The sequence below is a fragment of the Carettochelys insculpta genome, chromosome 6 (genome assembly GCF_033958435.1).
Source record: "Carettochelys insculpta isolate YL-2023 chromosome 6, ASM3395843v1, whole genome shotgun sequence".
NCBI lineage: Eukaryota > Metazoa > Chordata > Testudines > Carettochelyidae > Carettochelys > Carettochelys insculpta.
Genome location: NC_134142.1, coordinates 41,727,970 through 41,750,319, shown reverse-complemented (window position 1 = coordinate 41,750,319; position 22,350 = coordinate 41,727,970). Strand labels below are relative to the sequence as shown.

The 22,350-nt window shown below is 49.7% G+C and overlaps 3 protein-coding genes across 6 annotated transcripts in view; 1 reads left to right on the top strand and 2 right to left on the bottom strand.

Moving 5' to 3' along the window:
* POMT2 (protein O-mannosyltransferase 2) overlaps window positions 1-589 on the bottom strand; it is a 46,173-nt gene extending 45,584 nt beyond the window's left edge. The window contains exon 1 of the mRNA XM_074996721.1: window positions 334-589. Coding sequence (XP_074852822.1) covers window positions 334-560 — 227 coding nt within the window. The 5' untranslated portion in view covers window positions 561-589. The remainder of the gene's footprint in view (window positions 1-333) is intronic.
* Window positions 590-1,941: 1,352 nt separating this feature from the next.
* On the top strand, window positions 1,942-14,890 carry GSTZ1 (glutathione S-transferase zeta 1). 4 transcript variants are annotated; one of them, XR_012645917.1, is made up of 10 exons: window positions 1,942-2,083; window positions 6,254-6,305; window positions 7,477-7,544; window positions 8,660-8,740; window positions 9,309-9,434; window positions 10,179-10,254; window positions 11,170-11,222; window positions 12,746-12,852; window positions 13,544-13,593; window positions 14,454-14,542. XR_012645917.1 is itself a non-coding variant. In XM_074996718.1 (9 exons), the coding sequence occupies exons 1-9, from the start codon at window positions 2,063-2,065 to the stop codon at window positions 14,578-14,580; spliced, it is 654 nt and encodes a 217-aa protein (XP_074852819.1). In that variant the 5' UTR covers window positions 1,944-2,062; the 3' UTR covers window positions 14,581-14,890. The 4 variants fall into 4 exon arrangements, 3 of the variants coding, with proteins under 3 accessions (XP_074852821.1, XP_074852819.1, XP_074852820.1); XM_074996718.1 differs by lacking the exon at window positions 12,746-12,852 and having other exon boundaries at window positions 1,944-2,083; window positions 14,454-14,890; XM_074996719.1 differs by lacking the exons at window positions 1,942-2,083; window positions 12,746-12,852 and adding an exon at window positions 5,479-5,826 and having other exon boundaries at window positions 14,454-14,890.
* A 3,288-nt stretch (window positions 14,891-18,178) lies between these two features.
* LOC142014631 (rho GTPase-activating protein gacHH-like) lies at window positions 18,179-21,190 on the bottom strand. Its single transcript, XM_074997510.1, has 5 exons — window positions 20,928-21,190; window positions 20,555-20,591; window positions 19,951-20,138; window positions 18,822-19,021; window positions 18,179-18,407 (listed from the first exon to the last, which is right to left on the bottom strand). The coding sequence occupies exons 1-5, from the start codon at window positions 21,036-21,038 to the stop codon at window positions 18,287-18,289; spliced, it is 657 nt and encodes a 218-aa protein (XP_074853611.1). The 5' UTR covers window positions 21,039-21,190; the 3' UTR covers window positions 18,179-18,286.
* Between the last annotated feature and the right edge of the window lie 1,160 nt (window positions 21,191-22,350).

Here is a 22,350-nt window from a genome sequence, read left to right as displayed (position 1 = left end):
GCTTCCATGTTATCCCCTAGGGGCTCCCAGTCTCAGCGAAACAAAGGGGCTTGACTAGCTGACAGCTGAGGGGTGCAGGGTGGCTGCTGCCGGCGGGAACCTGCGTCCCTCACACCTCTCACCCCGCGAGCTGCCCCCCTCCAAAGGCCCAGCCGGGCACGGGGAGGTGCAATCTGAGGCGGGGGCGGGCAGTAGGAAGCCCCCGCCCCCACCAGCAACCGTCAATTAAACCAAGCGCGGGTCTCCGACTGATCCGGCCGCGGCTCCGCCGCCAACTAAACCCCGCCCCTCCCCGCGGCCCGCCCCCGTTACCATGGCGCCGCAACCCCTCACCAGACGTGCGGCGGCTCGGAGAGGCGGTAGAAGCGGGAGGCGAAGCTGAGCAGGGTGACGAAAGCCAAGGGGACCCCGACCCCGACTGGAGCGTCCAGGGGAGCCCAGGCCGGCGCAGCGGGAGAGGGACGGCTCGGCCCGGCCGCCGGCCTGCGGGATCGCCGCTGCCGGAGCCCCCCGCAGCGCGGGCCCGACTCGGCCTGGCAGCACCCCGCCACCAGCGTCATCCGCGCCCCGACACGCTAAGCCCCCCGCGCAAGGCACGAAGGGAAAGGGAGTCCGCGCCCTAGGGCATCGCGGGAAGTGGAGTCCGGTTCCCTCGCAGAGCATCGTGGGATATGTAGTTCCCCGGCGAGAGCGGGCTCGGTAAATGCTACAGACAGGAGCTTGCGCCGCATGAAAGCAAACGGCGGGGACCCGTCACCTCACCCGCGCCCAGACAGTACCAGAGACAGTCCCCCACATTCAATCACAGAGCCCCTCATACACCCCGGGACTGCCCTGCCCGCCAGTCATCTCCCTCTCACTCACAGAGCCCCTCATACACCCCGGGACTGCCCTGCCCGCCAGTTATCTCCCCGAGAGACTCCCACAGACACTCCACAGTTACAGACATCTCCAGCCAGCCCTATCTGTCCACTAGCACACATCCAAGTGCTCGGCACGCCCACCCACTGCTCCCATTCCCTGACAAGTGCCCACCCGCACCTTGAAACTGCCCTGCCTGTCCACGGCATACACAAACCAGGCCCATACCCATTGCCCATATGGCCTCACACTCATACACCCTCACTTACCCTTCACACACACTTCTCGTATGTCTACACATTATACACCTATCCATTGCCCATCTCCATTCACTAACAGACACACGTCCACCCACTTCTCATATATACACCAGCTGAACGTACACAATACTTGCAATAGCAACGAAGGGTCCTGTGGCACCTTATAGACTAACAGAAAAGTTTAGAGCATGAGCTTTCGTGAGTTAACTCACTTCTTCAGATGAGTTAACTCACGAAAGCTCATGCTCTAAACTTTTCTGTTAGTCTATAAGGTGCCACAGGACCCTTCGTTGCTGCTACAGATCCAGACTAACACAGCTACCCCTCCGATACTTGAATACTTGCAATGTTTGCGATGCCAATAAAATAGTGCTTATTGATCAGATTCACTTCATTGCTGGTCAGGTTCACTTTCTTGACCTGTATACTGCACTCTCTGTGCTGCACCTACTTTGGAGAAGAATGTTTAAATTCAAATTCTTCATTGAAATTTTAAGTAAGTTATATTAAAATATATCAGCTAGTTTTAGGGGTGAAAATAACTTAAAATCTCATACAGGGGCTGTCCTATGCTGACCCAAGTCTTTGCCAGCTATTTAAATAGCTCCCTGCTGGCTTTTGCCAGAGCTGTGTCAGAGCACACCTGCTTACTTTCACCTCTGGTTAACACAAGAATTTAAAAAAATCTTTTCCTCCTTATAAAAATATAGTTTCGGCATAAACTATCCAATCAAGATGCGTAAGACCTGAAAAAGCAGCTAGAACTACTATTCCCAGAATCCCAGCCAGGCTGGGACCTTATCTGAACGAGACTGACAGCGTTAACAGACCTGTAGAGAGGAAGTGAAGGAGGATTTGTCAAGCAAGGCAATGTTAGCATCTGCATGACTTGTTAATTCAGAAGCTGCCGAGAGACAACTGAACGGTGCTGAACGTGCAAGATGAGTGCTGCCTTAGTGAAGGTATTTTCTTGCGACACGGGCCCAGACAGAACATAACTGGGGCTTTTTCTTTGGTTCTGGCTGCACAAAGAAAAACTCTTCATTCTCCTGTCGATAATGCAGCTTCAGCTGGAGGGTCTTCAGGTTAATTCAGATGCATCTAAAATGCCGGCTGCACTTTCAAATAAGAATGTCGCAACACTCACCCCCACATATTTTATAGGAGCTAAACTGAAATTGTGGCCTCTTGATGTAAGTAATCCCTGGATTCTGTTTAAACCCAGAGTCCTGCCATATTTAGGGTGACTGTATCTCCCTGTCCCAAACATGGGACAGGGAAATATTGGGGATGAGGGGTGGCTCCTCCAAGCCCCGGGGAGCCGTGAAGGAGGTGGCAGCTGCTGGCCCTCCCCAGGAGCCCTGGGGAAGCAGCAGCCCCCAGAGTTCCCCGGGAACCCCAAGGAAGCAGCCGCCCCAGCGCTCCCCGATCCCTGGGGAAGCAGTAGCTGCCCACACTCCCCCTGCTTCCCTGAGGTTCAGGGAAGTGTGGGAAGGGGACAGCCCAAATATGGGACAATTAGCCCCTTTTAAAAAATAAGTTGGGATGCCAGTGTGGGATGGATGGTGACCCTAGCCATATGCCTCACAGGCAAACCCTGATCCCTACACAGAGCCTCATTTAATTGACTCAGGCTTTGCCCAGGTAGAACAACTTTTAGGATTGCGATCTAAATTCAAGGCTATGCCTATCAATATGCAAAATGCACAGCTGCACAGGTACCATGAAATTTGAGACACCAAATTCTCACAAATTTCCTGGTGCCCTATGCAGCTGTGTGCTGTGGTATGCAGTAGTATGGGCACCAGTAGCCAGACCCATCCATTGGACAGCCCCCTCCACCTCTGCAGGCTTCAGCAGCAAGGCCATCCTTGGGGGGAGGCAGTAGGAGTTCAGGACCTCAGACAACCTCCCCATTCTGCTCTGTCCCTCTGCCACACACACATGCCACCCTTTCCCTGAGGCCCTTGCTTACCACAGCTCCTCCTGCCCTTGCTTCACTCCATCCCTGCCTCCAAACCCACACCCCTAAGCAATACAGCCCCAGGAGACTAGCAGGTCGGGCCCACCCCCACACTCACTAGTGGGAGCAGGAAGCTGAGCAACTCACCCAACAGTCTGCTCCCAGGTGCCCGGCTCCATTTCCTGCTCCCAGATGAGTGTAGTTGGTGGTTCCATCCCTCCCCCTCCAGTGTTTTTTCTAGCAAAAAAAGGTTCCAGAACTCAAGCCCCAAACTGCACCCAGGCTTAACCCTCCCCTGCAGCCCCACCCCTCCCCCTCCCCCAGAACCAGGCATCCCCAGACCCCTCTCCCTGCTCTAAATGAATACCCTCCCCCTCCCACAGATCCAGGACCCCCAGAACGAGGCATCCCAGCCCCCTCCCAGCTCTAAATCAATGCCTGCACCCAGAACCAGGCAACCCCACCCCCGTAATTCAACCCAACTCACCCAAACTGCTGATGGACCCAGGGATGAAGGCATCGCACTGGGCCTCCTGGGCTGAGCCAGGCCTCCCGAGCAGGGCCCAGCCGCAGGTGCCACACCAGGCCCCCAGGTCAGGTGGCAGGAATTGTGTGGCTCCTAGATAGAGCCACAGGTGCTGTGCCAGGACCGAAGATGTCATGCAGCTCCTGCCTAGAGCTGCAGGAGCTGCGCCAGGGAAATGGGGACAGCGGTGAGGCGTGTTCTTGGAGCGGCGGGAGGGGGTCTGGCTCTTCTGAGCTGCATTCACCACACCTTGCTGCCCGTTCACCTGTGGCAACAAAGGGAGCATGTTGGACAACGTGGCCACCCAGCCACCTTCCAAAATGGCAGCACCAGGAAAGTAGGTGCGAGAACGCTGCTCTGTGGTGTTCTGGTAGAAAAAAAGCCCTGCCTCCCGCAACCCTCTCCCCTCAGCAACACAGATACGCCTCTCTAAAGAATGTGATATAAACAGAAACAAGTCAATTCTTCTTACCGCCGAAGCAATTCAGGCTTCTTCAGGAGGAGAGATTAATAAGACTGGGACATATTGGTTTGGAAAAGTAACATCTATGAAGGGGCATCATACTGCTCTGGAAAATCATGATCAGTGTGGAGAAAGTAAATACAGTTAGTTACCCCTCATCACACAGTACCTAGGGATCATCAAATGCAATTAATAAGCACCAGGTTTAAAACAAGAGAAAGCATTTCTTCACACAATGCAGTCAGCCTGTGGAACTCCTTGCCTGAGGACATTGTGAAGGCCAAAACTATAACAGGATTTTTAAAAAACTAGATAAATTCATGGAGGATAGGTTCATCAATGGCTATGAGCCAGGATGGATGGAGATGGTGTCCCCAGCCTCAGTTTGCCAGAAGCTGGGAATAGGCAACAGGGAATGGATTGCTTGATGATTACATGTCCTTTTTGTCCCCTCTGGGCACTCAGCCCTGGCCACTGTCAGAAGACAGGATATGGGGCTTGATGGACCTTTGGTCTGACCCACTGTGGCAGCTCTTGTGTTCATAAATCTTCTTCAGCATCTGATCACACTTCTGCACACCCTGAATGTGACTGGGAAGACTAATTGCCCCAGATTAATTCTTCACTTTCTTGGCCTTTTTCCATTTCTGGAAAGGAATGTTAACTTGAGCTGGCACTGGCTCAAACACCAAGCGTCCCAAGTTGTAAAGTAAATGCAATGCTATCCCCTCATCCCCAGGGACCTTGAAACTACAGAACATGGTCATGAGCATGACACACTTGTCATGCATGACAATGCTAGTTAGCAAGTGATCAGGCAGGCTGCAGAAACACACAGAGAGACTAGCCCAAGTGGGAAAATGTCTTCCTTGACTGAGATGTCAGAAGCAAGCAACAGAGGGCTAAAGAGAAGATACTGCCAATTCCAAGTGTTCAAAAATTGTGAGCAAGGTCTCAAAGAAAGATGAACAAAGTTAATACATTATTGATCATTTTCTGTGCCTTCTGGTTTTTTGATTCATTGGGTTTTAGTTCTGGTTCTGTCATCGTCACCTAAGTCAGTGGACAAATCACTTCATCTCTCTGATATAGTGTTCCCCTGTGTAAAATAAGGACACGGCATTTTGGGAAGGGGAAAAGAGGTGGCATGTGAGGATTAATTTATTAACGTTCCTTGGGTTAGCGCAAGTGCCTTGGAATAGTAGAGGAAAGAGGTAGAGGTTTCCTATTCATTAATAAGAAACACAAACCTTGTGTACTGAAGAGGCACCTTTGTTACTCATTACCCAGTATATTCCCAGTTTTTACACAAAGACACAGTTCCTGCTCAGAGGAGCTGGCATCTTTGTGTAGTGATAACAGAAACTCTGTTTTTGGAATCTGCTCTCTTTTTATTATCCCACAGAATTGTATTCTGTACTAGCAGCTTCCAACAACCTGAAAGTCTCTATAAATATGTTATCCATTGTGACAAGAGCCAGATAACAGACTGACAGGCTCAATATGTCAACCTGAAGAGACTTAAAAACCTGGCTGGTACAAGATATTCATTCAGATCAGAACTGCAGTTGTGCCAACACCTGTTGCTGAATCTTCCAAATACGGGAAGCTAAGAACTTGGGATTCTGGCACTTTTCTCATTGGCTGTAGTGACCGAGCCTACCCCCACCCCAGCCGAAAAGAAAAGGCAGGCTCATGTGACTTCACTCTGTGGAGTGACCTGCACACACAGACCATGGATTCCTCTGGAAAGGTAAGATCCAAAGGGTTTAAATCAGCTTTGGGAGCTTCCTTTTTTCCATAGTTAAACAGGAGATCTGTTTCCCTGTACTCTCAGTACTTGCTTGGCTCAGTAGCTGCTGTTCCACATGGGGAATATGCATGTCTGTGAATGGTTGAATTGTGTGCTCGTGTCATTCAGGTTTCAAATGGAGCCCTTCATTGTACACACTGGAGAATTTTACTTTAAGAAAATCAATGGCATGATAAAGAGCCCACCATCTGAAAAGTGATACAGACATTTTGAAGGGCTCAGTCTCACCAGAACTGTCTCTTTGCTGAAATGTATCAAAGTTGATCAAATTTTCAAAGGGGCAAAGTGAAAAATGCCTCCCTCTAATTGAGAAAATTGCTAACATTACCACTGTGTAATCCACTTTCCTTTTTCTCTCTCTCTTCAGCCAGTTCTTTATAGTTATTTCCGAAGCTCCTGCTCCTGGAGAGTGAGAATTGGTAAGATTTGGTATTTAATTCTTCATTCCTCTGGCCCTGTCACCCTACCACCTTCCTTGACAACTAATTCCCTTCATTGAAGCAGGCTAATCATTTATGGACCGAGTGAGAGAGAGATCAGCAAACATGCAACAGTGACTTTGGTTTCTTCCACTTGGGGAGAAGGAGCAAAGCAAACACCAGAATCAATTTGCATTTGGCAGAGGGGGAAGCTAGTAGGGGATCAACAGAATAACCCTTTCATGTACCCAGTTGAAACGCCCATTGTTAGGTACATAGAATATACTTACGGTGGCTGAAGGAATATTTGTTTCTTAAAACTTTTAACTATCTACTACAAGGGGTCTCTCTGTTCTTTTTTTCTTCTTAGCAGTACTGGGTTCTAGAGGCTACCCTCCTCTGCCCTCCATGTCTGTGAGGGGAGGGATAGGTCAGTGATTTGAGTATTGGCCTGCTAAACCCAGCCTTTTGAGCTCAATCCTTGAGAGGCCAGCTGAGGCAAATAGATTTAAAAAAAAAAAAAAAAACCTGCCAGGAATGGTGAGAGGTCCTGCTGTGAGTGCAGGGGACAGGACTCCATGAATCTTTCTAGCTCTATAAGATAGGTATAGTTCCTTTTTTCCCCCCACCCTCCTCTCTCCAGAACTAGTTAGAGGGATACATTTCCTCCATAAAGCTAATGTAATCTAGTTGTTCATATCGCCCACATTCTTTAAATAGGCCCTGTGTTCTGTGCCTGCAGTGATACCACCTCAAAGCCTCTGTTCTCACCTGATCCTGCAAGTTAAACTGAGGCACCTCAGTACTTGAGTAGAAAGAAGTTAAAACAAGGCTTTTCCAGAAGTGACATGGTGACAGAGGGCCATCTCCCTTGTGAGCTACCACTGACTCTATGCCCCAAGAGGGTGTAATGAAAAAGTACAATGAGGGTTATTCAATACAGTGATGATCACAGTGGCTCCAGCGAAGTCGTAGGGGGCACGGCCGATGAGGCACCATCATAAGAGACCTAAAATAACCACTCTGAAGGGAAAGAGGTTACTTGTTTTGTTTTTTTAAACCATGGTTTCAATAGATGTTTTCGAACATCCATGAGCTTATTTGCCTTGGAACCTAGTTTTCTGGCTCGCTCACTCTCTCTCTCTGAATCTCTCTGTTGTGCACCCTCTAGCACTATCTCTGAAGGGAATTGCCTATGATCAGGAACCCGTGAACCTCCTGAAGGATGGGGGGCAGCAGGTAAGAGGGTGGCTACAGTCAATTTCTCCCTAATCTGGCACAGGTTAAGCCTAGGCTTCGTTAGCAATCTGGCCACCCAGCATCATCAGCACTCAAAAGAAATGGGCTTCATGGCACCCGAAGGGCAAACAGCTATCCAACAACTCATGCCAGACTTCTTTTCTATAGTTGTTACCTCTGACCTCTTCAGCATCACACCATCCCTCCCCAACGCGTAGGCTGAAACACAAGCTGAAATCAAGAAAATGTCCTGAAGCTCACGTGTATCAGGCCACAGAGTTCCCTCTCCATGGGCAGAGGCCTTAGCACCACTGCTTAGGGGATTCAAAATTAGAACTGGACAGCATACTAGGGAAGCACACCATGCAGCCTGCCCTCCAGGAAGGAAGGAGAGACAGACAGACTGTATGCGACCTAACAGTCTCGTTCCCTCTCAGTCTGTGACTGACATTTATCCAGGAGGCTGTAGGTGTGCCCCCTGATTTCAGCTGGAATGGGGGAACCAAACTGAGCAAGCAGTGGCAATAAATGCAGGCACTGTGACTTCCAAGTGCAATTCTGGGCTGTGGATGGGTGGCACCAGCAAATGGAGGCATTTAACATAGAGATGCCTGAATCACAGTGCAGACAGTGACTGCCTGAAGTACATATAACCCCATAGAGGCACTGAGCAGGAATCTGCATATGACAACATGGAGGCTAAGAATGAGAATAGTGAGGATAGATGCAGTGCTGGGAGGGGATCAGGGATGGATCTTGCCTTGTTACCTGGTCAACAGATAATGTGGGGATCATGCACCAGGAGTGACCCCTAAGCCTCAACAAGAGTGCCTCCTGATGTCCAAAGGAGGGTCATAATGTACCAGGACAATTAGGACTGAAGCAAAGGAAGGAGCCAATGAGAAAAACACAGTGGAAAAACTTCAGGGTTTTAGCAGTATCAGAGAGAGCAACACTGTATATCCAGGGAACTGGGAGACAGGGTAGTGCTGGCCCATGCTCCCACATGAAGAGATCATATAAAGAGCTACGGGGCCCTTGAGGCTCTCTCTTTCAGAGAAGAATACTTGACTCTCCTTGGCTACAGTATAGTAATACTGGCATCTTCGTTCCAGTTTTCTACAGAATTCCAGGCAGTGAATCCAATGCAGCAGGTCCCAGCCCTGAAAATTGATGGCATCATCCTATCTCAGTCGGTGCGTAGCCCAGCCAGCTCTGCTTATTAATCATTCACTCTGTCCTCCTGTCCAGAGGGAGAACTTTGCCCTCACCAAGTCCCTGGTCTTTGGGTCAGAAAGCACAGAGTATTCATACTGTGGAAAATTATCCTGGGAAGTGAACAGCAAGCAGTCCCTGCAGAGAGACTGCCTGCCGGCGGAAGTTGTCTCCTTCTTCAGTTGAGTGATTATTCTGTATCCACACAAAGGCACCAGAAATTAAGTGGTCACAGCTCAGCTGCTGTCTCTAAATCCATCTTTTACTGAGTAATTTGGTTTTTGGTAGCTTCTGCCAGTGAGAGTGATCACTTGCCAGATAAGCCAGGAGAACTCCACAGTTTCCAGTGAAATACTAGTTTCCTCGGGAAGTTTTTCCACCTCACAAAAGCACCACCCTATTTGGCACAATAGTAACCTCTGCCCTGAAGAGACCAGACCTCAGACAGGAAATCTTTGTCTTTGACCCCTGCTCCTTTGCCATGCAATGGGGCTGGCCTCTCCTCCCCAGCCTTCCAGTGCCCAACCCATCTCTCCTTGCTTGTTGCAGCTGGCCATAATTCACTACCTGGAAGAGACCCAGCCCAACCCCAGCTTGCTGCCTCAAGATCTGAAGAAGAGAGCCCAAGCCCGGATGATTTCAGATCTCATTGTTTCTGGCGTTCAGCCCTTGCAGGTACGGTGCTGTCATAAACAGACACATGGGCCTTCCAGATTGGGTTTGCAACTGTGTGTGGCTCTCAAAGTATGGTGGTATTCTGCTGAAACTGCTGATGAGCAATAGGGTGACACCTCACAAAGACAGTGACACAGGATGGAATCCAGCATATATGTTTTGACAATGAAAACAGCAAGGGGTTTCTGCAAAGACCACAGGCTCTGACCCCAGAGCTTCTATTTAAGAAGAGCTGTATTTACAAGGGTTGCAGGTACCAATTGCTGGGGTTAGCACCTCTTGGCAAGCGGCTGAGAGAACTCAAAGCAACGGAGTGTGATGTTTTGTAGGAAGGGCAGCTCTGAGAAAGAACTGGGATGTACAGATTGTCATTGAGACTATGTCTAGATTGTCAAGAATAGTCAGCCAAAGCTTTGCAAATTAAGCAATGCATTTGTGTATCTCCCGTCGACAGTTCTGTTGGGAGAGGCTTTCATGACATTTGACCCATCCACACGGAGCCAAATATCAGGAAAACTCCCTCTGTCAAGACGTCCCTTCTTCCTCATGGTCTCCCAGTAAGAAGCCTGCAATTTAGACATAACCTTAGAGATTGATGACTGTAATGACTTAAGGGGCTGAGTTTGGGTCTGGGGATTAGGGACTGACACTATTTAGTTCCAGCTTTAGTCCCTATTGTATGTATGGCCTGTGGGAAATTACAGTCTGCTAGATTAATCTAATTTGGGGACTCTGGTTCTTCAGAACCTGACTATCCTGAAACCACTGGGGGAGAAGAAGCTGGAATGGGCCCAACAGCATATCACACGAGGTTTTCAAGGTATGGCTGCTCTGAATTAATCAGCACACCTACTAATAGCACAAAGCACTGAAGGAGCAGTCCAGTGGGTGACCAGGTCCAATGTCCTGCTTTCTATTGCACATGAACATACACAGCCGTAAGCCATCCAGTCTGGTATCATCTGCTGCCATGCTGGAGCAGACCAATGGCCCATCTGACCCAGAATCTCTCATCCAACATTAAATATCTGATGCAGCAGAGGAATCTCAATGCAGCATCAGGAAGAGAGGATTCCTTCTTAACCCCTGTAGCAGTCAGCTCACACTCTGACACATAAGGACTGACAACACAACATTTTATCCTAGCAGTTGCCTTCCACATTCATATACAACACCTTTATTTTAAATGATTCTAAGCGTCTTGCCTCAAAATCCATGGGAGAGCGTCCCAGAGCACAGGTTAATTCTGGTAGACATAAAACACAGTTTACATTTCCTCTTCAGTAGGTTGCCTTTATTTTCACTGTGGGTCTCCTTGTTCCTGTGCCCTGCCATAGGGCTACGGGAGTCTGACTGGCCTTCCCAGCTTCACTCAGTTTATGTCCCTGTATTTGGAACTTTCCCCTTATTCTTTCCAGTTTGCTTGTTAGTCTCTTCTAATAAGGAAGCCCCTCTCCTTGCCACTAGCAGCAGAATAGAGGGCCAATGGAGGAGAATAGGAAACCAGGAACTTTTGAAACCACCTTGAGTCCAAAATGGCTGGTGAATCCAAATGCATCCTCCCTCCTCAACCCCAATGAGATTAAGTATTTCCCTGCCAGCCCAGCTCAGTGTACCTTGGTTCACAACACTCAATCCAAAAGGCTGCTGCCCATTTTGCTTTTCACCACCCATCTTTAACCCCAGAAAGTGGGAATTGCCGATGTCTGACCCAACACACTGTCTTTTTCTGTAGCTCTGGAGCAGATCCTACAGCTCACAGCTGGGCGTTACTGCATCGGGGATGAGGTAAGGGAATCAGACAGAGCACAGCTTGCAGAAGTCTGGTATTCATCTTTAACTGAGGTGAAAACATCTCCCATGTGGTGGTGGAGATTAAAGGCTTTGGGAATAGTGGGGGGAGAATCCCAGCACAAATACCCACTATGCTCAAGGTATATGCAAACAGAGCACATCCTGAGCCTCATCACAGAAAGCCAGGCTGCATGCGTGACCTGCTCTCTGGCCCAAGCTCCTCCTCCTTAAGGAAACAGACATTTCATTTCAGAGCTGTCCATTTCTCAGTTCCTGGGGGATAGTAAAAACCCATGAGCTAGAAGAGACATTGTTTGTCCCGGTCTATATGCTACTGGGGTCCAGACACTAGAGGAGACCTCTCTAATTAGACAAGATAATGGGAATTGGCAGGAGACTGGAGAATAGGATAGAAAGCCTTTCATCTCCTGGCTGCATGTCCAAAATAGCTGCTCAATAGAAACACAGCTGTTTTCATTTACCAGCAGGGTAATGGCTCTCTGTGGAAGGGCTCGGTCAGACCTCAGTCCTGTTCCTGGTAGGCAGGCATCTGCAGCACAAACCTCCCTCTTGGTGGCCATCTTTAAGGACTAGACCCCTTTGAAGTGGCCATTACTAGCTGAAGCAGGCACCGGGGCTATGGTAATGCCAATTGATATAGGCCTCCATCTCCAGCCCTGCCAAGCGAGCAAGATGTTATCACTAATATTCTGAAGAAAACAGAACAGCCCAACTAGTACAGTTCATTTTGCTCCCATTTCCTGACAGAGCAGAAAGTACCCGAGACTTCAGGAGGCTGCCCAATCCCTGATCTTAATGTCCTAGTGGTGCAGCTGCTCAGCCCAAACAGATGGGAAGAAGATTGGTCTGATAGCTAAGATACTGGACAGGGACCTGATAGTCTGCAGATCCATTAAAGGCTGTAATAAGAAGACTGTTTTTAAATGTCCACTGAAGGTAGGACAAGACATAATGGTCTTAAATTGCAGCACGGAGGTTTAGATAAATGGGAAAACATTCTAATATAAGGGTAGTTAACACTCTGGGGCAGGCTTCAAAGGGAAGCTGTGGAATCCCCGTCCTTGGAGGTTTTTAAGAACAGGCTAGGCAAACACCTGTCCGGGTTGGGCTGAGCTAGGTTTACTTGGCCCTGATTCAGTACAGGGGGCTGGACCTGATACCCCTCAACTCCCTCCTACCCCAATATTTCTATGAAGAAATCGGGATGAATACCTTGTTCTGCTGCAATGTCATTAAATGACTCTGGGCAAATTGCTGTTCTCCATCTCTAAAGTAGAGATAACAGTACTTTTCCCCCCACCTTCTGTCCATCCTAATTATGTTGTTAGCTCTGTGGTACAAGACTGTCTCTGTGTGTACACATACAGCCAAGCACAATGGGACCTTCATCTTGATCGGGTCCTCTTGGAGCTACTGCAATGCAAATGAAAAGTGAGGTTCACTTATCACACATCCAACTCTCCATCCCCAACTGGTTGTCTCTTCCTCCTTTGGAGGAACACCTAGATTTGTCTTCTCTGTGGCAGAAGCCCTCAAGCATGCAGGCTGTCTGAATGAATTGGTCCCTATGGAGTGTGACCATGCAGCTCCCCTGGGACCACTGGTAAGCAAGTGCAAGTGACTCGTATGAGTTACATTTGGCATTGTCCCCCATGCCCCAAAACTGAGCCAGCTTGCAGAAAGGGAGACCAGGGCAGACCGAGAACTCCCCATGCAATCCTTTCATGCAGGGTGGAAGCTAGTAAAAGAGCAGAAACAAAGAAAAAAAACTTAGTTTCAACCTGGCAACACGGGAGCCCACTAGAAACTGGATTGAGAACCTAACAAGCCCCAAAGAGAGAATCAGTTTATAGTCACTGCTGTTCCAGGAACCACCAGGGTAGTTGTTCTAGAGCTGAAAAGCTTTCGTATTCCATTCCCCTGAGCCAGTGAGGCCCCTCCTTTTCATTTTGTATAACATTGGGTGCCAGGGGAAAGTAAACACTGACTGTGCAGCCATTTTTATGTCAGTTCATCTCTCCTGCACTGGCATGGAGTGGGCTGGGTGTAGATGTAGTCTGTACCTGAAACAGCCCCCACTGCAGTTCCAGGTCCTGTAAGGAGCTGGGCTGGGAGACTGCCCACTGCTCTTCACAGAGCCCACTATAGCATCACAGCTGTAACAAACAGGGCAAATGCAGAGAGGGGTTTTTTGGGGGAAAAGAAAAAAGGTCTGCAAACTGTAGTTCCAGCCAGTGCATTGAAGGTCTTTAGGATAGGGTTTGGTTTAACCAGTTTTCTTGCCTCCACTGCAGGTTTCCATGGCTGATTTGTGTTTGGTCCCTCAGGTTTACAATGCTGAGAGGTAAGTGAGAACTAGTCAGTTCCATTTGACCCCACTTTTTGCATCAGAGGCCTGATCAAGGGCTGGCCCTGGCCTCTCTCCTACTGATACGCAGGCCAGTTGGGATAGCACTCCCCACCCTGCAGCTTCCATCTGTCGGGGCACCCTTCTCACCATGACTTTCTGTTCTCCTTTAGTGTGCAATATTGCAGTGCTGGCTGCAGGAGGCTTGTTCAGTAAGGCTTCCACTAACCATAAGAGGCTGTGTTCCCCACGTGTTCTGCATAGGTGGAGACACAGAATCTGGCCTGTCTCAGCTCAGGTGGGGGGAACTGCCAGTTTTGGTCTAGGCTTGGGGAAGAAATCCCAGTTCCTCACTTTTGTGAGGCCTCAAAGGATACTGAACAAGCCTCCTGCAGCCAGCACTGCAATATTGCACACTAAAGGAGAACAGAAGGTGCTTCGATGTCATGACTGGCAACCTCATTTAAAAAAAAGAGCAGGAGAGAGACTGCAAGACCACTGGGATCATCCACCACTCCAGGAAAAAAAGTATGTTCTGGCCACTTGTTAATCAACAGGGCATAATACACACAAGATAAAATCCTAGCAAAGACCAAGTGGCTTTCACACATTGGCAGGTCAAGGTAAATCCTAGGAGAGAGTTTAGCTAACATATGGTCAGCACATACCTTTTTCCAGGTGCAGACTAAGCTCCAATCTGCCATATGATTCTCCCCTGCTTGACTTTACTGGAGCTGTGCTCATCATGTTACCTTAGGTCTGTGGACCAGGGGTTCTGTATAACTCCCGCCTGGTCCTTGCTGTTGGACTAACTGTTTAGCCAAGCGTATCTGATTGCATCTCTTTTGGTTTTGTAGATATAAAGTGGACCTGACTCCATACCCCACAATAACCAGAATCAATAAAGCCCTTCTGGAGTTAGAGGCATTCCAAGTTAGCCACCCATGCCGGCAGCCCGATACGCCCACAGAGCTGCGAGCATAAGGCCTTCCAACAAGCTGGCTCTGTTCTTCTCTAAAGCATAAGGGCAGGGGTAGCAGAGAAATGGATCACACCCTGTCCAGAGAAGGAGAGCCACATTCAAACACACAGCAGGTAGCCCTAGCCTTGATGCATCTTTGCCAGCTGCACAGAATGAAGGAGAAAGAGCGAGCACCCCTGCCCTTTACTCCAAAGACGACGTGGGTGGCCAATTGCAAAGCTCATCATGGGAAGGAAAGATTAGCTTACCCCGACCTTGTCTCACTGCCTTCAATCTCATCATGCAGCAGATTAAAGGAGAAGCAGCAACAGATATCTGGAGCCCTCTGTTTGGTGTTGCCTTGGGCCCAGGAATGGGCTTCCTGAAGATATCTTAACCCTTTTATTGTGGAGGGTGAGGACAATACCCTTTCACAGGAAATGTTCATAGCAAGACTGAGTTGTAGCTACGGAATAAAGCCAGCTCAAGGCTGCCTCACATTCACCAGCCATGGAAGAATATCAGAGAAACACTCAATGCAGAGTAATACTAGGCCATTAACACATTAGGCCTGATTGTCATAGCACCGCCACCACAATTACAGTTAACCTATTGACTTCAGTGAAGTAAATACCAGTTTACATGGGTGTAAGAGCAAAGAAGATCAGGCCCATCCTCTCTTCCTGCAATTCCCTAAGAGCTTTCCCCTAACATTGGGTCTTTCTATTCTTGTAGGGAACCACCAACAGCAATGCTACACCACGCATGCCATGCCAGTAGTGACAGCGTGAAGGAGACGCGTTGTCTCTGGCTGCTGGGTGATCTATGTGTCTTCCTTTCCCTCAGCAGCAAGCTGGGAGAAGCAGAGTCCCTCATCAGCCAGATACAGCAGTGTTCTCTTCCCCATCCCCCAATGGCATGCCACGCACACGCAGGCATCACACAGCCTCAGTCACTTTTCAGCCACCTGTAGGAAGCCAGCCACTCACTTTCTAGCAATACTTCCTTCCATGAGCGAGACTTCGGGGTGGCCAATTCTCATTCACCCAAAAGCCCTTGCAAGCCAGAAGAACCCCCATTCCTGGATAGCGGAGAGGAACTGCCAAGTTTCAACTGATGTCCAGCCAGCTTTGGTGAGTGACTCACAACGCCACCTTACTGCTCTCTCTTCAAGCCTGCAGCAACCCATGTTCCCCCTATTTTTTTTCCATCCATGGGCAGAATAAATTTTGTTATGTGCACCAAGGCATGTGTGGATGTGCACCACCAATAGAAATACAAGCTGCCCATTGTGGGTGACAGTGAGTGTTCTGCTAATCAGCTGGACAGCACCTGAATCTCTCCTACGTGGCCGCCCAAGTATTCAGCTTACAGAGAACACTGGCAGCAACCCTCTCTTCTCACCCAGCTAAAAGTGAATATATCAGGTCCCCTTCATTTCTATACGAACAGCTGTCTGCCCAGTAGAAGCTCAAGTGACACAGGACAGAAGAGGAAAGCAGGAGACTAGTTCTGCCCAAGGCCTTGGAAAACGTTCCTCTAACAAGGACACCACAGATTTAGTTCAGGCTTCACAGGGTAACTGGGTGTCAAAGCACAGGTGCCAAGCAAAGGTAAGACTGGATGTCCATGGACCCCCAACATAGGCAAGAAGCCACCACAGCTTTCAGGGAAACATTTCAGTTGTGGGACAGATGTCATCTATGCAGAGATTTGCTTTAATTTATTGTCATCTGCTGTCCATCCAATGGTCTCTATTTACTCAGACACCAAACCCCTGCTGTCCTGGGTGGGGGTCTCCTCTAAGTCTAGCTGGATCTTACTTGTGATATTGTAGAACGTCCCAACACAGTCTGAGCCGCCAAAAACTAGCACAGTGCACAGGTTGCGCTTGCCTTGGCTCTCCTTGTCCACGTCTGTCAGGTGGGCAGAGGTGAGGTTAAGCAGCGTGTGGCCAGCCCGAGGCACTGAGGAGAGGAGACTATGTGTCACTGTGCTCCATGTAAAGGTGTCTGCAACAGATAGGAGCAACCACTGCTGACAAACCCAGCCTCTGTGCCAGGGCTGAAACAGATAGCTGGTCACAAATCCGCCAGAAATACTGGCCAAGTGCGTTGTCCCTCCCTGCAGCAGGACAGCCACCTTCAGCAATTCTTTGTTAGTCAGCAGCTCTGAGGAGGGAATGGAAAGTTACTCACCCAAGTGAAAGGTGAATACATCCTGCAGGGCTCCTTTGGCATTGCAACCCCCGCTGATCAGGACCTTCCGGTCAGACACTGGCATAGCAGCATGGAAGCTAGAATTAGAACAAAGCGTAACAATAACCTGAGAAGGTGTGACGCAGGAGGGTTCCCAGTAAGCGTGGGCTTGTGCGGCCACTCAGGAGAAATTTAAATGCTACCCAACGGATTAGCAGAGCACCTCCAGCTAGGGTCTTTGTCTCTGCTGGTGGCGCACATTCACTCATGCCTTGGTGCAAATGAAAAATGTATTCCGCATATGGATAAAAATATGGAGATATACCTATCTCATAGAACTGGAAGGGACCTTGGGAGGTCATTGAGTCCAGTCCCCTGCCTGCTTGGCAGGGCCAAGCACCATCCCTGACCCTTTTTTTTTTTTTGTAAAATTTATTTACATAAGATCCCTAAAAGGTCTCCTTAACAATAGAACTCCAACCCTGGGTTTACAAAGCCAATGCTCTAAGCACTGAGCTATACCTTCCCCCTGGAAAGATTAGTGGGAACATTACAGGGGACCTACCTTCCCTATGCCCCCAGTGCTCCAAGTGCCCCAGGCTGGCCACATGCTGGTCAACCAGGTGCTGTCAGGAGCCAGGGGCGAGGTGGGTCCCTGCTTACCTAAAATAGGAAGCCTGGGATAGTGGTTCACACCACAGATAGAAGTCAGTTCTAGTCCCAGGTCTGCCCATCATCCTAGGCAAGTTAGCTCCCTCTCTGTGCCTTGGATCCTGACTCATCTCTCGAGGTGCTGAGAGGCTTAATCTGTGCCTCAGAAGCACCACAGAACCTCAGACAGAAGGTGCTAATGAAGGGCAGATGGTTATAAGTTTGCAAGTACCCAAGGACTTCCCTTGTGGAACCCAGCATTCTCCACATAGGAGTTCCTCCCTTTATTTGGCTCTGCTGCTGCCCTGGCACCAGTGGGGGTGAGTTGTGCTGAGTGATAGTTCTGCGAGAAGGCAGGAAGCACAGTTCCAGCCATGAAGCAAGATGTGGGATGGAGAGGGAGAGGCTCTGCAGCAGGATCTTACCAGCGTGCAGAAGGTCGTCCTGAGAGCAGTGGGACTGGCACATACTCCATGTAACCTGATGCACAAGAAGAAGGAGATACTTCAAATGCACGGCAAAACTAGCAGCTCTACGCAGCCCCACTGCGAGACAAATACCTCTGTGCTAAACAAGGGGAACGTAGGGTTTTTGAGGCATCAAATTACAACAGCAAACAGTTTAGTCTGCAATCCAATCTCTTGCAGTCACCAATGTCTGATATTTCTTACCCCCTCCCTAGGCCCAGGCCACCTCTTACCCACCCCATCAGGGCCTTTCCTGCACCTCCAGCTTCCCATTTCCCTTTACTGTGGTCTGGACACTTCAGAGCCATGCTGTCCCCATCTCATATTGTATAAGGGCATTCGCCCACAGTCCCCAATCATGTTTCCTAAAGCAGGCAGCCATTGGATTCCCACCCCAGTTGCCCAGTGTAGCCTTACAGGAAAGGTGCTGTGCCACTCTCACCAAGATCCAGGATGTGCACATCATTCAAGTACATAGAGGTCCTCTGACCCCCAAAGATGACCAGCTTGTTCCTCAGCAGAGTGGCTGAATGGCTGAGGAAACAGGGATGAGAGAGTGAGGCTGTCTCAGGAACCTCTTGGAATTGAGAATTCAGTCTCCTTTCACAAAAGCAGAGTTCTGGGAGCACTATTAATCAGCTACACTCTTGGGGGATGGGGCATCTTGAGCTTCCACATGGTCATTCCCCTCCTTCTGTGTTCCCCTAAGTCATGAATGCCCAATACAAAGCATAACCTGTCAACAGGGGACAGTCCCCCAAAGGGAAGGATTGGAGGACTGCTTCACTAGGGACATTTAGAACTAGGACTGGACCAGCCCTGGAGGTGTGACTGTGGTGACCAATCATGTCCTGCCTTGTAGGCGTGAAGATTAAATAGGTGGAACCTGCTGGTGTTTCCTTCCATAAACACCCTCTATATTGAAGGGCTGAAATGAAGGTGCCTCACCCAAATCGAGGTAAGGGCTTCTCGCCCTCCACAATGGGCTGGTACCAAATCTCGTACTCCGGGTTGAAGACGTAGAGCATGTTGCTGCAGGCCCTGGACTCCAGAGATGCCATCTTGGGCAAATTCCCTCCAAAGATGAAAAGCTCCTTGTGGTAGATGGTGGCGCTGTGGTAGGCCAGTGTTGGTACCTTCCCCTTGGCCTGAGAAAGAAAGCTTCCAGTCATGTTTCACTTGTGAAAATGAAGCACACAGGTTGGCTTGGGTCAGCTCCCTGCTGGCCATGGGTGTAGGGAGTCCTGTTGCCACTCTACCTGTGCCATGACCAGAATTCTAAAATTCAGGCAGACAGTAGGTGCTCAGCTTATGTCCCACCTTCCTCTGACCTGACCAGGGCATCACTCCTCCATACCAATTGCTTCTGAAACCAAACAGGAAGTGGGGTTCATTCTGGAAATGCTTCCACCACATCACTGCTATTCCCACCCATACCACTCTCTTGCAGCCCTTTGGCTTCCCTCGCACATTAATGCTGTCCACAGAGGGGAGCAATGAAGGTGCAGGGGTCACTCCCCAGCTGGGAAAAATCTCAGTCTGGGAAAAAGAGAGCGCGGGTGGGGTGGGAGAACAAAATGAGGCCCTCTGAACCAAGAAAACCAGCTCATCTTGGTGCCCATGCTATGGTTTTCATGAGCTCCTCACAAATGGGGGACCGCTTCCCCTGCAATTTGTGTGCTATTCTTGCATGTAGTTTAGCTGAGATACAGCATCCAATATCAATCTATTTTTTCTCCAGCCTCACTCACACTGGATGCACTGTCTGGTTTCTACTGAGCGTCAAGCTTTTTGACCTAGTTGTCCTGGCTGGGTCTGAGTAGGCTTGAGACAAAGCGAGGGGCACTGGAACCCTAAACAATCCACTTCCCCTTTGTTCTCCTGAGGGCTCTCCTCAATGACCACAACCAATCCTTTCCCCTGCCCATGAAACGGCAGCCGACGCACAGTGCCTGACACTGAGCCAGGCCCAAAGAATGAACACAAGAGCAAGGACATAGCTGGTCCCTGACAGGAACACACTTCTTCCCGCCGTCCCCGTGCTTTGCCTCTTGCCTGCAGAAGCTTCGCCACTCACAGTCACAAGAAGCCATTTCCAGATGGCTGTGTCCAGAATGCAGAGTGTGCTGCAGCACTTGCCCTCCTTCATGCCCCCAAACACATAGATGCGCTTGGTCTCTTGGTCATAGGTAGCGGTGTGACCACATGGGCAGAGCGGCAGAGAACCTGGTGGTGGCAGATCCACGGGGGACCAGAAATCATTGTCTGTTGGAATAACACCACACCACACAGTGAGAGGATAGAGATACCTCCTGGTCTCCCCACACTTCCAATGCCCTATCCCATATCAATCTTTGGTCAGGAGCCTTCTGTCTTCACTCCTCTCTACTCTTGACTCAGTGCCAGAAGTAAGGACTTTCACCAGCGTTTCTGGGCTTGGAGGTAGGTTGCAGGGGCACTATACAGCCGGGAAACAGCAAGGCAGGAGAGGAGATCAGTGTGCGTGTGGAAAGTGGCAGGACCCTTGATTCCCCCCTCAAATCCCTCAGACACTGCAAAGTGCACCACAGCCTCTGCTCCTTGGCAGCCATCCGTCCCCCACTGATGCGCCTAAACAGCCAACAGCAGGAGCAGCTGTTCAAACTGAGGCCCATGACACTGAGCTCACCCTGGGGTGGTACCAGTGCATGGCCCCCAGCCCTTGAAGCACGCAGCCTTCTGCCAAGTGCAGGGACAAAGAGGGGGAAATAAAGCTACCAGAAAGCACTGGGGAGGATGAGAGTCAACAAAGAACATGTAAAAAGAAGAAAACAAAACAAGGAGGAAGCCAATATGGGTGAGCTAAGGTGCCACAAGGGCACCTTCTCACACTCTTGTCACAGCGGAAGCAGCCAGTCGCTTCCACACAGCCTTCCTCACAGAAAGTTCAGCAGAGAATGGTATTAGCATGGGCCATAAGCTTCGTCTGCCTGACTCACAGCAGATCCAATCCACTCAGCTCCTGCTTTACCAGAGATGCCTTCTGAACCACCAGGACCTCTGCCTTCCCCTGACCAGCCCCAAATTCTCACCAATCTCTAGCTTCCAGAGAGCATCCTTGCATGGCTGTTGATTGGCTCCCTCTCCACCAATGAGAATGGCTGTTTCTGGATCACTGAGGCACATAGCATGACACCATCGTGGACTTGGACAGTCTGGAGAAGAAAAGACTAAATCAAACTCTGTCCTTGGATCAGATAAGGGGTCTCAGGGTCTCCTGGCTCCCAAGGAGAGGGCAAAGTGAGGAGGCAGCGACCTGGACTCTCATGGGAAGGTGATACCCCAAGGCACTGAACCCCAAGGTGGCAGGGCAAGAAGCCCTGCATACCTACACCCAAGAGGTGCCAAAGCCCCTGGGGCATGGGTATTTTCTTATTGACATCATTTTACCCACCCCCTTTATAATAAGCCCCACCAAGTACCCAGTGGGGCAACTGAGAATTCAGGAAGGGTACAAAGGACATTGGAGAAGCCGTGGGGACCCCAGCCAGGGGGTAGGGACTCCCCAACAGCCCCATGGCAGGGAGCTGACTGGGTACTGGTTCCTCTTATCTACAAAAGGGTGCATAGTTTGGAGACTCCCTGTGAGGGCAGAAAGAGTGTGCACACCTGCTGACAGTTCCTCATGTTTAGGGCGTTAAAGGGACAATAATGAATGTTCACTACAAGCCCATGACATAAAAGGAAATGATAACCCCAGGGGGCTGAAAAGCTAGGCCAGGGCTTGAGCACCAAGTTCTCACCTTGCAGCTCCTTCACCTCCAAGTCTGTCGAGAGAAAACACAGATAGGTCACAGGAAAGCAGCAGCAGGGAGTTACTGTGAGGTGCTTAATCCTGTGATACCGTAGAAGTGCCTCTTCCCCCAATCCTGGGGGCAAAAGACACTTACACCAGGTTCAGGGACTTGGGTCTCAAAACAGCATAGGAGAGAAGGTGAGTTTAGTGCTGGTGAAAGGTGCAAGCTGTGGAGACAGATGGTATCTGTATCCCCAGCACAGGTACAAGTAGAGCAGGGCAAGCTGCCTCACACATTCCCCACTCTGCCACTGCGCTTTACCCACTCACCCTCTTGGGTGAGACAAAAGCCAAGGGGCCACGACTCTGTCTTTGCAGAAACTGCGATAGTGACAGTGGTTTGCGGGTGGGGATACTTGTCTCACTAGCAATGGGACCAATCCCCAACAACTCGTTTCATGCAATGAATAGCCTTCAAAGTCTTAACAGCATTTTCTCTCAACCTGGGGCTGAATTGGCACCAAGGCTCTGAAAGAGAAAGGTTCCATTTCCAATTCCCCAGTCCACAAGAGCCAGCCAACTCCCCACAGACTGTTACAAACAAAGGGAGTAAACATTTTTAAAACTACCCTCCTGGCATGCTCTGCGCTTAGCATCAATGGCATGCTCAGTATGGGCCAAGAGACATGGAACTGGTAAGGG

Bases quoted from the DNA above. Each gene is read 5' to 3' on its own strand.
- GSTZ1 (XM_074996718.1), top strand. From the start codon at position 2,063: ATGAGTGCTGCCTTAGTGAAG. The intron at 7,545-8,659 runs GTAAGAGGGTGG...TCTTCGTTCCAG, and splicing joins TGAAGGATGGGGGGCAGCAG to TTTTCTACAGAATTCCAGGC. The intron at 11,223-13,543 runs GTAAGGGAATCA...CCTCCACTGCAG, and splicing joins GTTACTGCATCGGGGATGAG to GTTTCCATGGCTGATTTGTG.
- LOC142014631 (XM_074997510.1), bottom strand. From the start codon at position 21,038: ATGTGCCTCAGTGATCCAGAAACAGCCATTCTCATTGGTGGAGAGGGA. The intron at 20,592-20,927 runs GTCAGGGGAAGG...TGCACTTGGCAG, and splicing joins TTGGTGAGAATTTGGGGCTG to AAGGCTGCGTGCTTCAAGGG. The intron at 19,022-19,950 runs GTGAGTGGCGAA...TTTCTTTCTCAG, and splicing joins GGAAATGGCTTCTTGTGACT to GCCAAGGGGAAGGTACCAAC.